The sequence below is a fragment of the Anas platyrhynchos genome, chromosome Z (assembly GCF_047663525.1).
Source record: "Anas platyrhynchos isolate ZD024472 breed Pekin duck chromosome Z, IASCAAS_PekinDuck_T2T, whole genome shotgun sequence".
NCBI classification, from domain to species: domain Eukaryota; kingdom Metazoa; phylum Chordata; class Aves; order Anseriformes; family Anatidae; genus Anas; species Anas platyrhynchos.
This window is the reverse complement of record NC_092621.1, coordinates 85,382,905-85,401,078: the sequence shown is the minus strand read 5'-3', so window position 1 is coordinate 85,401,078 and position 18,174 is coordinate 85,382,905. Positions and strand designations below refer to the sequence as shown.

General features: G+C 36.9%; 1 protein-coding gene across 6 annotated transcripts in view; it reads right to left on the bottom strand.

The window, feature by feature from the left end:
- ZCCHC7 (zinc finger CCHC-type containing 7) overlaps positions 1-18,174 on the bottom strand; it is a 114,811-nt gene that overhangs the window by 37,437 nt on the left and 59,200 nt on the right. For all 6 annotated transcript variants that reach the window (XM_038170247.2, XM_038170248.2, XM_038170252.2 and 3 more), the window contains one exon: positions 668-711. In XM_038170247.2, coding sequence (XP_038026175.2) covers positions 668-711 — 44 coding nt within the window. The remainder of the gene's footprint in view (positions 1-667; positions 712-18,174) is intronic.

Genomic DNA, 18,174 nt, shown 5'->3' with positions numbered 1-18,174 from the left:
AAAAAGATTATGGACAAGTGAATGGAAAAGGTGCAAAATACCAGTTCTCTTACAGGAAAGAGATTATAATTTCACTTGATGATGTCTCTTGGGCAATTTGCTTAAGCTGGGGAGTTGGACAAGATGACATTTTGAGGTCCTTTTCAGACTAAACTGATCTTTGATATAAGCTTTTCTGAACATTGGAAAGAAAAATCAGGAGATGGACCTCCTAGCTGCAGCTTACTCTTCCTGGATACTATCATACCTTACACAAATGCCTCAGGTTACAGCCTAATAGTACTAAGGACTGAGCTGACTCCTTTTGCTGGAACTGCAGGAAGACTAACTAACCATGGCAGACTTATGGTGACACCTGCAGGAACAGGGATCTAGCTGCCATGAAACAACTACTGTGAAGAGACTGGAAAGGATGAACTGATGAGTTCCTCATTGCAGAGGAGCTCTTGCTCCCCTCATCCTCTCCCACCACTGTTTGTGTACCTTCTTCAAGAAGTGAACGCCCTCCTAATAAATGGTAGGTCAGGATTAACATGCCATTGGAAGGATATTCTTAAGACTTCCACACAAAAACTACAGACGGGATTTTCCAATCCTGTTTATCTTGCTCTGCTTGTTAATAAACATAAAAATAACAATTATGGAACAATTTGGTTCTCTGTGTTACCTCTAAGTCTTTATTACTGATGGACCAGTCCACATCAACATCCCCTGAAAAACAGAAGTACAACGAATTATACTTAATTTGCATGGAAATTTTTTCCATAATGTGTTCAACATTATGATTACTGCAGTTATTGAAAGTGATAATAGACTTTGAATGTACCAAAAGGGAGAAAACTTGTTCTATTTTCATAAAAGAAAAGTTATCAACCTACTCAGCAGTAAATCTGATTCACCTTAAAATCAGCACAGGTCCAGCTATCAGGTGGACTATATTTGATACCACTATCCTTTTCCTCTTACTCCTCTATACTATTTGATACCACCATCATAATACTGACCCCCAACCTCCCAGGTATAAATTCAGGCAAGCTTTAATTTGTTCAGAGTCAGGGACTCTAAAGCTTCTCATTCCAAACAGTTCTCTATAACTTCATTCATGGGCATGGCCAGCTCAAGACCTCAGGCTGACTGGGTGGGAGCATATGGAACAAGAATTTAACACACAGCATAAAATATACTTTGTGAATTCAAAAAATCTGTGTCTTCAGTACTGCTTTCTGACTGCTGCATGCCAAAATGACTTTATGCATAACCACAGCAACTGTAATCTAAGTAACTCTATTTCATAACAGGGTTTGGTAATGTGCAATAAATCAGGACGACACACTGAATTAACAACTGTCACACTATAACCTTCTCACACACTGACTTTGGACTGGCAGAAATAAAAAGAAAAAATCAAAAAGAAAATAAAAGGCAAAAAGCTAAAGGAATAGGGATGCAGTTAGAGCTGTTTAGAAATTCTGCATGTCAACACTGTTTACTTCTTTTGCTGTGCAAAGACAGCTGTAACACCACAGCATCTTTCTTATCATCAACAGAGGATTCATGTCAACAGAAGTACTTGCTTTACCTATACTTCTACAGTAACAATTGTAACTTGTGTGTAAATAAACTCCGTGTGTTTGCAGGCTTTTTAATGCCAAGTGTCTTATCCTGTTCCCACACCATAAATCTGAAGCATCTCTGTGTCACCAAAACAACATCAAGAATCACAAACATTAAAAAAAAATATCTGTTTTTGATTGTATTTTTCATTTGTAGTGAAAGACAGATGATTAGAAATTACAATAATACAATCCATAATGTCGTGTCTTACTCTTTTTATGGAAAAAGTCAATAAATAAAATATGTAACACAATATCTAGATACGAGGTATGTCACTTAAACATACAAATACTTTTTAAAGCACAATACCTGTTTGCTGCTGTTCTTCGTCCAAAAGTCATGACTAACAATAACTGTTCCTTTCTCAACAACACTCTAAAATATTTTTTTGCAACATTCACTAATATCAACAGTCATAAGCATCACCGAGACATTACCAATAACTTAACTGGCCTAATGTAAAGCAATTAAAGTGATGTGTTGCATCTAAGTCACGGTACACAGAGGAAGTGGCTGAGCAAAAACTCAAATGAAGAACTACAAGGATACTTCATCCAACTATCATTCAGGATAACAAGAGATACCATAATGAAAGATGTTATTGTCCATATATACCTGGAGACCACTTCTTCCAGACTGTCTGGGTTGCAACAGAGAGGACAGAAGGGGTAGCATTGTGTCAGCTCTCTTTAGTGGAAGCTATTCATGGATATACCCAAAGGAAAATTAGGCCTTTTGGTGTCTAGTCATTAAAAGTACAGAAACACACGTACTGATATATTTCAGTGCATTATTTATTAATTGGAAGCTTATTAAGAAAATTCATTCACAAAGAAAAAGATATTTGTAATTCAAATCAGTACTGTGAATGCCATATGCAGAATGGTTGACAAGCTACAGATCAAAATTACCAGCAAATTAACTCCTGTTAATCATCAGACATGTCCTTTCTAAGGACAAACCAACTAAGTTTCTTTTCTTCACTGTCAAAATTCCCAGCTTCCCAAGGAAAACCATGACTCAAAAATTCCTTGTGTTAGAAACTAAAATTGCTCAAATTAACAAATATACACGAGAGCTTTAATGCTGAATGAAACATCGAAACAAAATCTGCTTTTTTTACATGTTTGGTTACCCCCAAATTAAGTCTATTTCACAACAGAATGTACAAGTCTTTATTTTTAGTCACAAGAAATGCTGAAGACTAGAAAACGTAGGAAGAAGAATGTTTCTGCAACCAACCTGAAATCTTTCTTTAGAGACAACGTACAAGTATTTGCAATGATTTTTCTCATTGAGCGCAGTATTTTGTCTGGCACAAAATCGTGGAATAAATCATGAAACACTGCTCAAACTGACAAACACACTCCCCCCCCCCAAAATAAATAAATTCTACTTAGTTGGATGGATGTGCAAAACACAATTACAGTCTTTGGGTGCTGTAAGTATGTCTGAGCCCAGGCCACCTCCATCAGTCCTTCTGCCCCCTTCCTGGCTTTCAGTGCTGATCCCGGCCAGCCTGTTGGAGACTCCTTTGTCTTTTGCTCTTCCTGGTGGGTAGCACCTCTAACGTTTAACTCCTTGATACAGAGGACAAGCCTAAGACCACAGACACAGTACTTCTTCCTATGAGGACATGGGTCATAACTTAATGTCTTTCTGTCAGTGCCCAGGGGAGATGTTCAGGGACCATCTCCTGGGCCCACTCCACAACCTCAACCAGAAGGCTCAGATCCCCTCCTTGGACTGAGAATGTAATTTTGATCAAAGCACTGACATAAAACAAACTCATATGCTAATTACTGAAAATTACGCAATTTAGCAAACAACTTGTTACCTGATGTTCTCCAAGGCCAAGCCAGTACAATGTGAAAGCATTTCATTCTTTTCTCAGACACACACAGGGTGTTTGTCTGCCTCAAGAAATGAGGTTATGACTACTTGCCTTCTACTTTTTACAGCACCTTAGTGAAGTAGCAATTTAAAAACTATTCAGATAACCTCTGTCAAGACTGTCCTTGCTTTGTGAAGAGATTGCACATTTTGCAGACACAAAACAGACAGTACTTAAAGAGTGCAAAAAACCCTCCCAGAATATTTTTAATTGTTATATTATCCTTCCAAATCTTCATTTTTAAAAGCTCTTTTTTAAGAAAGATTTTTTAATTAATTAATTTGACTGAGATTAATCTTGGTACTGCAACTGAAGAAATAAAACTGACTTTGCCATATGAACTTATTTTTACACTTGGAAGAAGAAATGGCTTTGTCAATTTGCTGAACATGGAACAAGATGAGGGAAAAAAGAGGCTAGAAAAAAAAATGATGTACAGGACACAAAATAAATGCAATTTAGATTAAAATGAAAGCTGGGGGAAAACTGCAAGGGTCTTTTTTTATGAAGTACTACACTTTGGCTATCCTGCATCCCTTTACAAGAGGATGAATAGTAAGCAACAACTTTGCTTTTATTTAGAAGAAAAATTTTCAAAGATCATTAAGATTCACATGTATCACTCCACCAGCATGAAAATGTAAATTTCAGAGCAGGGATCATCGTGAAGACAGATTTACGACTTACGACCACTGTTCAATATGCATTCAAGCTTTCTCTGTTTCATTCCAGAAAGGGGAGAGGCGGCGAGGAGTGAAAACGATGAGTAGTCAAAAACTGGAATTGCCAGAGTAACAACCCATTTTAACAGAACAAAAAAAAAATGACTTGAAATAAACAGCAAATTATTCAGAAAATATCAGTATCTGTTGTACCACTGATGGTCCTAGCAACCAGACATACTGCCCCACCAAGAGCGGATGGCCTTGCCTAGATTTTCACCTCTGCCAAAAGTTACACTTTTCTATTATTTATTTCTATTCATCAGAACTAAAAGAAAACATGGTCCTGTTCTCTGCACAAATTCAGCCTGCCCTGCAAAGGTTTTTTTAGTACCACATTTAATAACACTGAGAAACGGTAGAGCCGGGACATTCAACTTTGCAAACAAAACACTACCTTTTCCTAAAGTGTAAAGACAAGTGTTTTTTTTCCATTCCCTTCCAATTTGAATACACATGTAGTCATGTATTTTAGTTAATGTATTTTATGATCAATCCACTGAAACAGGGTGTTTCAATCTGTGACAGTATGGTATGCAGCCTGAAGGGCAAACACGTTTCAAAGTTGGGCTACAAAAATTGGATTTTGACTGCTAATTAATACAAGCGCATTATAAGACCTCTATAGCACAGGACTGTTTTAGACTTCTCTCTGAACAATATTTAATATGTCAGGATACAGCTTCTGGCTGCTACTGGAGTAACAAATAACAATGTAAAAGGTCAACCCCCAAAAATGATCTAGAATTTGAAGTATTTCACGTTGTAATACTTTACATATATCTGAAAAATCCTGTTCACATTTGAACCAAAGTGATTTATGTATTACTGTTATATAATCTATCACAGTAAGTTTCCTATTTTTCTTTCCAAAAACACAGAACGATCATGTGAAGTTAGCAGTGCACCAAAACAGAAATTGAAATTTGTTCCCCTCATTAATTTTGCTAAAGACAGGAAATTCAAATATCTACGCAGTAGCACTTTCCTTTCTGCTCTAGAAAGATGTATTCCAACTATGCAGTCAAATACCTGTATGAATAAATTTGTAAATACACGCATGCCACATGATCTTTTGGAGTAAATGTTTTCTCTGCAGGAACTGAGAACTAAGTGTGACCTGACGACAGAGCAGGTCCTCCTCACGCTGCCTGAAGGTCCTGTTCAAACTGCATCCGAATGAAGTGCAGCCCAGGTACGTGGTGCACTAAAACACTGCTCTGGTTTGGAGTGAGGTTGCCTGGCAGCCTGAATGACTGCAGTGCAACCAGCAGATTTTAAAGCACTGTACTGGGAGACCAGGTGTGGCTCCACATCAAAAGTTCAGGTTTCTTGCAGTTTTAGCAGCCACTGGTAGCTTCATCCAAACACAGACAACTTCTTGCAGGGTACCAGAGCTGCGACACGCTGCAGCCACAGTGGATGAAATCCCGTGTGTATCATCCTGTTTCTTCATTTAACCACTCTGCAGAAGGAACAGAATTTACTGCTGTATTTTTCTTAGGCACTTCAAGGAACCTCTCAACCTTTCTTTAATGAGTAAGAATTTTACTTAAAAATGAGACACCTGCTGTTATAATGGATTACATGCCAATATCACTAGCACAAAAAAACATTAAGAGAGATTCGTGAGATTAAGAAAGATTCCCCCACAGAAATCGCTTGATATTACTGACAGAAGTTTGAGAATTTTTTTCATGACAAGGAGAGACTCTGCTGCCTCTTCCCTTGATATCTTTTGCGTGAGTGCATATATATTTATGCAGTGTATGTATCCACATATATATAAATGCAGTAAGAAAATAGCAGAAATCTTGTTTTTTAGCAACCTTTCTCTAATCTGTCATGATGTTTTTGAAAAGCATCACAAAATTGGAAATTTGTCAGTGAACAAACAACAAAACTCAACTCATTTTGAAATGAATTAAAACATAAGATCGTGATTCAAGCACAAGCAGCATTGGTCAAAAGATTATCCCATTTTAAAAAGAAAAGTAACCCACACATCTGGAAGTCCTGCATAAATGAAAAGACAATGACAACCAAGAAATCAAGCCTGTTAAAGTAACTTTAAACAAACTTAAGCAGCCACTGCCCCTGGGAGAAGACTTAACTGTCACAGCCAGAGAATAAAAGTCTGACGGTTGGGGGCTATAACATGGTATTTATAATCCCTAGGCAGCATGTTCGGCTGGGGCCCATGGCAGGGGTAAAGCTGCGATTTTCAGGAAGGCTCACAGGTCATGAAGTTTAGGAGTGTGAATTAAGAGTATGTGATCAAGCAGAGATGTGTGCTTTTCATATTTAAAGCAGATATTTAAAAACACAAGAATCACTCAAAGATTAGCATTTTTATTGAACGTTAGTCGTGCCATACAGCCATGCATTTCAGCCATGTATTTCTTTTCTGCAGAGCTGAACTCTTAACACAACTTCTGTAATGGCAAATCCTGCACCTTCTTCTAAGCTTATGCCTTTTTGCACCTACATCAACTACTTGCATTCTTTTGACTATGTGTGGTAAGATGCTTCACACACTAAGTGGAATAAAGTGTGCAGTGAATAAGCAAATGATAATGTAATTCTGTAAATCTTACTCCTCAAGAATACTAACAAATTATTAAAATGCAAGCACACATTAAAATACAAATACATAGTGTGCCTTTTCCAACATGTAAGTACACATAATTTTCTGTATTATGCTGTAAATACTGCTTCTGTTAGGTTTGACCACTGTAGTAATGTTAATTCACAAAACTCAGTGGCTCATGATTTTCAAAGCTTAGAGCAACATTTGCGGAACAAAGTACGTTTTTCTCTCTTTTTGGTGGGTACAAGTATAGGGACCACAGGAACAGTTAAATTCATGGCATGGTTCGTCTACCACACAGTCGGGGGAATTCTTTAAATAGAGCCTGTCACTCTCTTTGCCCATCAATGGGATTTCCTTCTCAAACTGCTGATTCGTTCAGGTACACAACAGAGGAAATTTCAGTTAACCTTTGTTTCACCCCAGGGAGAAATCTGTCTGAAAAGTATAAAATGAATAGATTAAAAAAAAAAAGAAGAAGAAGAAAGAGACGAAGAAGAAAGAGAGGAAGAAGAAGAAGGACAAGAACAAAAAGTAGAAGAAGAAGAAGAAGAAGAAGAAGAAGAAGAAGAAGAAGAAGAAGAAGAAGAAGAAGAAGAGGACGAAGAAGAGGAAGAAGAAGAGGAAGAAGAAGAGGAAAAGCTGCAGTTTTATTCTTCCTAGAATAAAACTCTTTGACACAGCAGTCAAAGTTAAACAGAGAAAAGGAGGCAAACATGAACATTTTATTCCCACCAGTGAATAAGGTATAATATATGATTTAGAAATTCCACTGTCTGTACTGTGATTTCTAATTTAGAAAAGGAAAGACTGAACACAAATCTATTGTTCCGACTGGATACATCAAGAATTCACTTTCTGACTGTTTCCTATATGGCTGAAAAGCACTAAGGACTAGCAGCTTACTTTGAAGTGAAAGCTTTTTTTGCTGTTTGATTAAGTTGTCTTAAATGCCTTTTAGATTCCATCAATCCTTGTTGAAAAGAAAAATAATAAATGCTAAGTCAGGATTACATATGAAAAAACACATACACAAATAAAATCAGAAGTAAAGCCATAAAATAAAGCAAAGTTTTAGGATAGATTACTGACGAAAAAAATGTGGCCTTATCCTGTTCTAAGTTACTCATTAAAAGACTTATTTTGAGATATAATTTCAACATAAAAATAACCATTTTCATTTTCTATTGTCGTTCATCTGACAACAAGCCTGCAATAATCACTCCAGTATCAAAAAAAATTCCACAGTAAATCTCCCTACCCAACAAATTTTCGTATGTCTGACTGCAGGTAAAACTTGTGCACTATGGTTAAGGAGCACGGGAGGCTGTAAACTGTGCATAGCTTTAGCTTCAGTGGAAGTGATACTCTGACATTTCTTATGGGATCAGTAAGATGTCAGGAGCTGATTCTGTAGTACATTGCCAAGACTATTTTAGTATTTTAAGTGATTGTTATCATGCAGTAGACTTTCTAAGTAGCAATACATAACTTCATCAAAGAAGCAGTCATAAGGGAAGTTGGAGGCTTTGGCAGTTGTATAAGCATGCAGAATCTTAATCTCTTAATCAGTACTTGAGGAGTGGTATCTATTGTAGTCATCAATATTACGATTCCAGAAGCCCAACCAATGCATACACATTGTTTTGATAAATTTACAGATTCCTTCATACAGTCAGCTAAACTGGAACTCGGCTCACGTCCAGGACCGGAGCCTGAAGAGTACTGTTGGTCACTTGCAGTACAGTTTTAAGAGAAAATCAACAGTTGAGACTTGGGAATCCGTTTTGGCAATATATCACATCTTTTTGTACCAATAGAGAATAAAGAAGATATAAATGTAAAAGGTGAAAAGAAATCCATGAAGCCTGATTTTACTGAGGCTTGTGGTCTCTGTTACGGTGAAGTCATTGTGTCTGAAAAAAAATAGTGTAAAAGGTGTGGTAGCATCATCACAATTCTCCACAGAATAGAGAGGTATCCAGCTTTAAAACTCCTTGGAAATGATTCACTCATTCTTCAACTGAAGCACAGACCTAAAACCACAACAGACCAACTGTACCCCAGCAAAATAGCATGTCTCTTTTGATGTTCCTATTCAGAAGAAATATGGAAATAACTACCTGAGTGTGAAGAATGATCATGTAAACAAGAATCTGAAACTAATAAAACTTAAACTGGGCTCTTGTCTCTATTTCTACATAAAAATGAATTTAAAATGAAATTTAAAAAGTATTTAACACAGAAAAAGATCATATTTAAACTCAGGGCGATTGACAATCTTTGGGTATAGGCTAGAATTTAAGTATTTAGGTTCAACTTTCATTCACATTGATAGCTTGCCCATTTGGCAAAGACAAGCTAAATCATCCCAATTTCTTCCCACCCTGAAGGTCAGACAAGCCTCCCTTGCAGTGAGGTGGAAAAAGAACACCTCTTGGAACACAAAAGGAACAGCTGTGGTGTATCCAGGATGATGTAGGGCTGATGTGCTGGAATAGCTCCTAAGACGGCAGTTCTTTTCCTCAGAGCATTCAGATGAACTCTGCAGTGTTTAATGTATCACTAGAATTGGATGTTGTGGTTTGACTCCGATTTGGCACTTCCACTGTTTGTAAAAGAAGTAATTCATGGGTTGTTAACATAACAGGACTTAGACTTTCGCTATAACTTTTCATGTTTTTGAACTCTTACACATTAAGTGGTATTTTCATGAATATGAAGGAAGAGAAGTCTCAAAACTTCTAAAGATACAATTGGAAGTGTTAACCCCCTTGTACTAAAGTTTAACACTACCTAAAAAGCCCACTGGTTTTTAAAGGTAGTTCAGACATCAGAAGTATTTACAAACTGTCAAATATTAAACTAGAACAGAACATGACAGATGCTTGCACTGTCTTTACCTGCAGATGAAATCCTGAAGAGTCTGATCATTACCACGTTGCAGATTACATTTAGTCTAAGCAAAAATGAAGTCTGAGTTAAAGCTAACACGGGGACCTGGAATGGGTAAAATCCAGTTGCTTATATTCCTAGGTCCTCTTTTTGATCTTTCTAAAGATTAGCACAAATATGGAATAGAAAACACATACAGGAGTTCCTGAAAAATATTCATAATGAAACCAATACAATGCATCTTAGTTGCAGAGATTAATTTCAGTTCATGGATTTCCTATACACCAAAAGGTCCTTCTAAGACACTCCACCTCCTCTCTCATGCTCTCCACCCCCGTTTCCCAGCAAGGAGGTATATACAGCATCCTGGCCACTACATTGCCTCCACACTACGTCTTCCTCAAACTCATGCTTGCCAAGAAAATTAAGACATGAGAAGTGATCCAGTAACAATCTAAACCTACTTAACATCAAGTAGTAACAAAGCACTGATGCTGATGTGTAAAAACATGCAGTTAATTTATGAGAATAAAACTTATGGGTTTAACACTCTGTTCTTACTTTGGTCTTCATAAGCTTTTATGATCTGCATATCCAAAAGCATCCACCACAAACACTCTCACACCAGGGAGACTAAAAAGTCATCTCAACAACGTCAGGGTTTGTAAGCATGCATCAAGATTGTGTTCTGGCTCTTCTTAGAGTCACTGTCATGGGGAATCTTGGTTTGTCCTGGCAAAGATGACACACTGCTCTCAACTAGCTGTGAAGCTTTGTAAGTGTTTCAGATTAACAGTACCAAACAGCACTAACATGCTATGGACGCCTTGGGATTCGTACTTTATATCATGCTTTAATGGGCAGAGATAGAAATACAGGAAAAGAACTTTTTTTTTTTTTTTTTTTTGGTATACCTTGTTCCATTTGAAATTAAAACATCCTTTTCCCGGGAACAGAAAAAATAACTGTGATGGAATTCTTTGGAACATCTTTCTTCTGTTTGTAATAGAAAACATGGAGTTCTCCAGAAACATTTCCATACGTTTTTTTTTCCCCTTAAAATGATAGCATAGCAATAAGAAAAACCTTCTTACTTTTACCAAAACCAAAGTGTACTTTAATTATGTTACTAGGAAGAACAACTTTCTTCCAGACCTATTAAACTTTAAAGCTCTCTAACATAATGAACTTTTCAAATAATTAAGGTCCATGAGAACTGCAACCCTTCACAAAATTCCATCATAAAGCACGCAGGGAAAGCACATTAGAAAAGACAGGATCAACACCTCCAAAGTTGTTGGAACTGGCCAGTGTGGCTCCAGTTCCCAGACTATCTATGCATTTTGTTTCCACATACTCAGCTGTAAAGTAAAGTGGCCATGAATTTTTCAACCAAGAAAGTAAAATCTTGTGTGTTATACTAGCCTGGGATTATTGGAGTCTGAAAATAGAGAAAGAATTTGTTTAAGATACCAAGGACTGGTTAAAGCGTTCGAGTAGGAATTACTCGAAAATGCTGACACCGAAAATGATGTCATCTGATTCTAAACCCATGCATCATTAGTAATACTGTGGATGTATAACGTAAGTCAGAGGAAAAGTAAACTAAACTTTCACTAAACTGCAATTAGACAAGAGCAATACGTATGCTCTGAATGCACTACTAACCAAGTTTCAATAACCAACAAGCATTAAACTAGAACCATAGTTATATAACCATAGATATATAACATATCCTGTGCTCTAGTTTATACCTATAGTGAAAAGAAGTGTAAATATATTTTGTGCTGGATGCGTTTACTGCCCTCATAATTGTACTGCAAGCACTTTGTTCCAAAATTCAGAAGTCTTGTTCTATAAAAGCATATTAAAAATCATTCAACTTTTCCATTTGGATAAATAACCGATGGTGAATAAACGCAAGATCAAAAAAGAAGTGCCTGGACCATATTATCTTCGGTGGATGAAGCTCAAGTACTCCCACATTGTGAACGCAATGTTGATGTGTTCAAGATATAAAATAGTTGCATGAGAACAAGCAGAGCTCACAGTGATTTTAAACATTTAAATTCTGAGAGTTTAGCAAGTCTTTGTTGAAAATGAGTCAGACAACAGAAGTACTGAATAGTTACGGTGTACATAATTATTTTTAAACTAGGACTTTAACACTTTTAATAACACCTTTTCCTGACATGAGAATTGGGCAGTGGACTTTTCCTACTTGAATTTATAGTATTTGCAACTCTCAACATTTTACTGCTACTTTAGGAAAATTCCAAGCAGTCTGTATGTGTTTATTTATTTATTTATTAAAAAAAATCATTTATATTTTGAGTAAAACAAAATTTTATGCTTTTTTTTTTTTTTAAGAGTGGTATTCTTTAAGATTAGCATTTTTTTAATTCAGCTTGAACTTCATGTATGGGACTGAGATATCTATATTAATTCGTGAAAGATGATTTTTTTTTTAAAGTTGTGATTTAAGTCATTCTTTTGGATAAAGACTAATGAGTCTAGCCTACATACATCAAGTGAAAGTCCCTTACACTGATCACTGCAGTAGAGTTATGATTCTACTGTGCAAAATTATTGAATGTACTTTCCATATTGCAAGTCAAAGCAATAATTTCTGAAATCTTTGATTCAAATTTTCCCCATTTCTCTGCCTAAAAGCAAGGGATGTCTGAATCAATGATTAAAGGGCTGGTTGTGAGACAGATTCTGCTTCTACCTAGCAACACACAAAAAACAACCAGTCCTATCACTGGAGAAAATTGTCAATGCCTCATTTAAAATGTGCAACCACCCAAATTTCCTGAGCAGTGTGGTAGCTCGTTGCTCCTTTAAAAACAAATAATACAAACACTCTCTCTAACTCCCACCTTCTTTCGCTAGACTGTGAGTACAGAGGAAGGAGACAAAAAAAGAAACAAAATGTCATGTCTGAGACTGAACCCTTCACTTGGGCATACACTTTGAACTGGGAAACTGAGTCACTGAAGATCTCATGAAGATCAGTTCTATCTCTAATACAGTCTTGGAAAGCTTAGAAGTGGAAACATGAGACAAACCTGGTCAGAGAGATTAATGAGTGGGGGCTGTAGCATTTCACACACAACTTTAAAAAAGACCAAATAGATTTTACAGAAGAAAACAGAAGACAACTCATAACTACCTTCTCATCTTCATCAAGTTATCAAAGGTACTGCACAGGACTAGCAGGCTGTGGGGTACTGCATGGGTGGCAGTACTAATGCTTGTAGAAGCTTTGCAAAGGGTCAAACAGTAGTCCTGTCTTATTTGTCATATCTTTGTAATGGAATGGTAGCCATACCTGACAGATTGTATTTGACATGGTTTTATCAGGCTACCAAATGCCCTTAGCATAAAAGGTTTTTGTTTTTTTTTTTTTTTTTTTAGCCACACTTATGGTTTTGGTCATGAATCACGCTCTAGATGTCTTCACCTAAACCTAAAAGAAACTATGGATGCAGAAATTATTTTGTCTGGAATAAATGACCAATCTAGGGACTGCTGTCTGCAGAGACTATACTGGTCAGAAATTGCATTTCATTGTATTAGTGAAAGAGCTGCACTAGCCAATGTCCATAACAAAGTCCAAATGGGCTAATCCACACAAAGAGTATGAGACCTGATTCTAAAATCATTTTACATACATGCCTAGTTCTGGTGGCCATAAATTATCAGAAGCTTTGGCTTTGACACTGAATGCATGTAAACCAAATATACACCATCAATTAAAAAACAGGCTTACAATACTCTTCCCATGCACTCACCTTCTAAAATTAAGACAGGATAAAAGGCAGCAAAATACTAAAATGTGTGGCAGTTAAGAACTGTGCTAAGAACAACCTCAAATAATTTTATTTCAAGTCCTTGTCACATTAGCAATGAAGAAATTCCTGGCTGCTAGCGTTAGTCTCACTGTTTAATGTATATCAGTGATTCAGAAGATACAGTGCAATAGAATTCAGAAATATGTTTTGCATTTAAAAAAAATACTGTACAAATTTGAAAATAATACATTAATTGGCAAGAAAATGTGAAGACAGTATATATGAAATGCATTATTTGTACATTTGCTTTAGTTTAGTCTTGTGTCAATAGCTTAGTGATAATGTAGGAAAAAGATGTTTGAATTTTGTTGTATTTATTTATTTTTTTTCAGAAGTGCAAAGGGAAGTATAGGAGAATGATAATCTGGAATTTGTTATCCAGTGAGACTTCTGAGATGACTTGAGAAAATGAAAATACAGTACAAAAGTAGAAATCCATGTATTCCTCAGAAATGCACCTAAGTAAACCAATTATTTAAACAAATTTTTCTATCATTCGCCTGCAATTTTTAACATCAATAAAAGGAGTGGACCATCTACTTACTATTAATCTCAGAAGGGAATGCAAAACCCGCCTCCCTCTCTTAGAAATATGAAGAATGATAAATTAACTGCTTGCTTGAAGAGAACATATCTAAGAAGTTGTAGAAACACTCGTTTCCTTTTTTTTGCCATTGTCTCTGATGACATGCTTTCTGAATTACATACCTGCCTCCAGCCTTCATTATTTTTGTTTCATTATAATGAAGATTATACTTTGACTTCCAAGGTTTTTTGCCATTATGCAATCCTGCAAAACCATTGCAATCTCTGTGTCATAATAAAAATGACACATAATTCTTCCACATACTTTTTTTTTATCCATATTCACTCTCCCTCCACCTGCCACACAATGAATGAAAAAAAAAGCCAAAGAGGAAACTATTTCATATTCAAATAGTGTGGAGAACTGGAGGGCCCATGAAATCCAAATCAGATTTCACTACTGTTATTGATTTTAAGGGGAATGCTTCGTTTGGAGTATCTTGGTCATTTGCAGCAGGGGAAACAAAATGGAAAATATGAATTGCTTAATAATATACAGTATTTTCTCTGTTAAAAAACTATCTAAGTGATAAAATATCCACAATGACTGCTTTTTTAGTTAAGTCTCCATTTACGTTATGAAGTACACATGAAACTTCACTGAAATTTGTGCTAATTTTGAGTAGCTCGATAACTTGCATAAGGACTCCCTGTATGATTGACATTGCATAGATGGAAGTTTTATGATCCTTCCACGGTAAATTGCAGAGGACTACGTTCTAATAATGACTGTGTGAAAACATAAATAATAAAACAAAGGCTAGACTGTGACCTCCTATTTCCGCCCCTTTCATTTCTCTGGCAGAACAAATAAGCCACAGAGCCGGCCGCATAAGCAAGCTGAAGATCCCTTGATGTGAAGGAACTGGTGGGTGGCCCAGCTGCTTCTGAACCAAGCCCCTTCCGGACCCTTTCCCAGAGCACCGTGTCCTTCCCGCGTGGCACCAGAGGCTGAGCTGCTTCTGGGTAGATTTGGGGTGATGGAACAGCAGGCTTGGGAGCACCTTCACCCTTTTGGACAAGCCAAGCAGAGATCGGTCCCAGCTGTGGACAGGGCCTGAAAACTGAGACCTGGGCATCCCAGAATGTTATCTGTCTGGTCATACCGTGGCTTGCTGTGTGGCCCCAACTTCATTTTTTATGCCAATCTCTTCACAGGGCACCAGGCACATTTGCTGAAAGTTTACGCACATACTTACACTTTCAAATGGTGTTTCATGCAAGACCTAAAGTACAGTTATCATTTTGGACATCTGTGGCATCAATGAAAACAACACAAATAGCAGCAGGGTTCCTGTTTAACAAAAAAAAACATTCAACTATTTTGTCACGAACACATTTTACCTGCTGCAATGTACTATTTGCTTCGACCAATGAAGGCACTGTAGTAATCCCCTGGGGTTATTTTGGGCACAGTTTCCAAAGCTTTTTCACATGACTGCAGGTGTTATCTGCGTTGAATAACATAACCTTTTTTTTTTTTTTTTCTGTTCTTTTCTTGTATTCCGTTATTCTTGCACTCAGACAAATTTTAAAAAATTAAGTTTCTGTAAATACAGTGTTATCTTAACAAGTTCAAATATTAATAGACTATTCCCCAGGGGCAGAAAAGCAATATGTTCTAAAGCAAGTAGCCGTACATTTTGTAGAAGATGGCTATTCTGAAATTAAGAAATGCAAATGATTCTACAGTTTATGTGCCTCAAAGTAAAAATAATGATATTAAATTTTAAAAAGGTAGCACAAGATATTGCTGCTTACGCACGAGCATCAGGATGCTAAGGAACCCAAAGCAATCCTCGGTCTAAGGTTTTCAATGGCACAGACTAGTGATCACAGGATGCTGGTGATACTCTCCAGTTACCCTTGGCAACCCTTCTCAACTGTAACGATGCTGCCCTACAATAGCTTTCACTGGGCAGCTTTCTCTTCACTTAGCTGAATGCTTTGGGACCATCTGCGTCGGAAAGCATAAAAGGCCAGCCTGCCTGTGGGCCCGTCACTCTGAACACCACCTCTCTGACCCCGATTAAATACAACTTTCAATCCCTTTTGTCCTCCCTGTTGACTTCTCCTATTAAGGGAGCCCTTTGACAAAGAAAGCGGAAGAGTGGACTAAGTGCCCCCAAGAAAGGTGATGTCTGATACTGCTCAACACAAGGATTAGCAAGCCAATACATAACAAAAGCTAGTCTGGGGGAGGGGTAAAGAGGAAGAGAAAAAAATGGTTTTAGCCAGGTCTTTGACTAATTCAGTAGGTACACAGTTCAACAAATAGCTATACAACAGGCCTGCTCCGAAAGAAACAACTACCCAAGAACAATAATTTGAGGAGATACCTTTCAGCATCACGACACAAGGCCATGACATTGACAAGAACAGTAGATATATCATTCGCTACCTCAGGCTTTTTAAACTGAATTTTGCGGATAGGGAAAGACAGGAGTAATAATTGAGAAGTTTTTTAAAGAAAGAGCGCTCCCCGCTGAAGGTCTCTGCGAAATCTCTCCAGTCATTAAAGCTCACTTTAGAGGTAGAAGTATGAAATCAGAAACGACAAAAACACTGTTGGCTAGAGAAAACCTTAATCACTTACCATGTGAAAGGTGACTGTTTCCACGGGTATACTAAAAACCTACCTGCTTTATGGAATATATAATACACCTTTGTGAAAAAGAATAAATAGTTCTAATGGAGATTTACCTAAATTCTTGCTTCAAAAAGACTTGCAATAGCAAGATTGAATCTTAATGTAACATGGATTCTAAGTCTAAAATCTACTGTCAGCACCTGAGAGTGTCCTTCAAGACAGCTCCAAGAACATTTGCCCAAGCAACTACACAGTAATTATTATGTGAATATCACAAGGGAGAAGTTTGGAAATGCCTTACTACATAAGATATCTCCACTGAAGAGCCCAAAGCCAAATAGAAGGGACTTCTGCAGAGTGAAACAGTAGAGAGGATGATTACAGATTTTATTTCCAGGGAGAAAGGAATTTAGACAGTAGCAGTGACAAGAAGCGAGAAACAAAATGCAACATCAGAAATCTATACACAAAATAAGCCTTAAGAAAAAAAAAAAAAAAAAAAAAAAAAAAAGGTAAAAAAGTGAGCTCTGGGGGAAGATTTTATGTATAACCCCCAAATTGGCAGTAATTAGACTGGGAAAGCAAGCACATCAGACGGGCCCCATGAAAATTTCAAAAAGTATTAAGTCTGCCCTTTGTCATATTAGGAAGGATTACAACAGACCTGCATAATCACATCAATATTTTTCATGCTAAATTTAACAACATTTTAATTTTCTTTAAAACTGTTCGGTTTCCCAAATCTGTGAAGGTATATCTGTTATCCAACTGAGGACAAGAAGAGACTTCCTTCAAAGTACATCAGAAATGCTTAATCTGGTGGTGTTTGTACAAAGTATCATGGTGTAAACCCTCTTCTTCTCAATCCTCTTGGAGGAGAAATCATTGCAAGGGGAAAATCTTTTCAAGGATAAAAAAAAAAATAATAATTGGGCAAATCATGCAATCTGCATTGACTTCCTAGCCATCAGGAAACTCTGATTGTGTTATATTATAACATCAGCTATTGACAAGCTTAGTCTCTGTGTATAAAGTGCACTTAATATCCTTACTGAACCATGATCAACACAGGCACCAGCACTGCTGATTCACTACTACCTGATCCCATTTATATAACCTGTTTCTCTCAACTGCAATCAGATTGTCACATGCTGTTAAATAAATGACTGCCCTCCAGATTTCACTATACCCCCAAAACATTCTTACACTGCCTTTAACATCGTCTATTTGCATTACATTTTAGTGTACATGCTACCTTTAAAAACATAAAGCAGGCAGTTGTCCTAACCCTGATAGCGTGTACTGAGTTACAGCAGGCACAAATGAGACAAAAGCATTTGAAAGGAGTAAAAGTCACCAGCTGCCATAGAACAGGAACAAAAGAGGATACAAAAAAGACACTTTTTAAGACAAAATTATGACAGGAG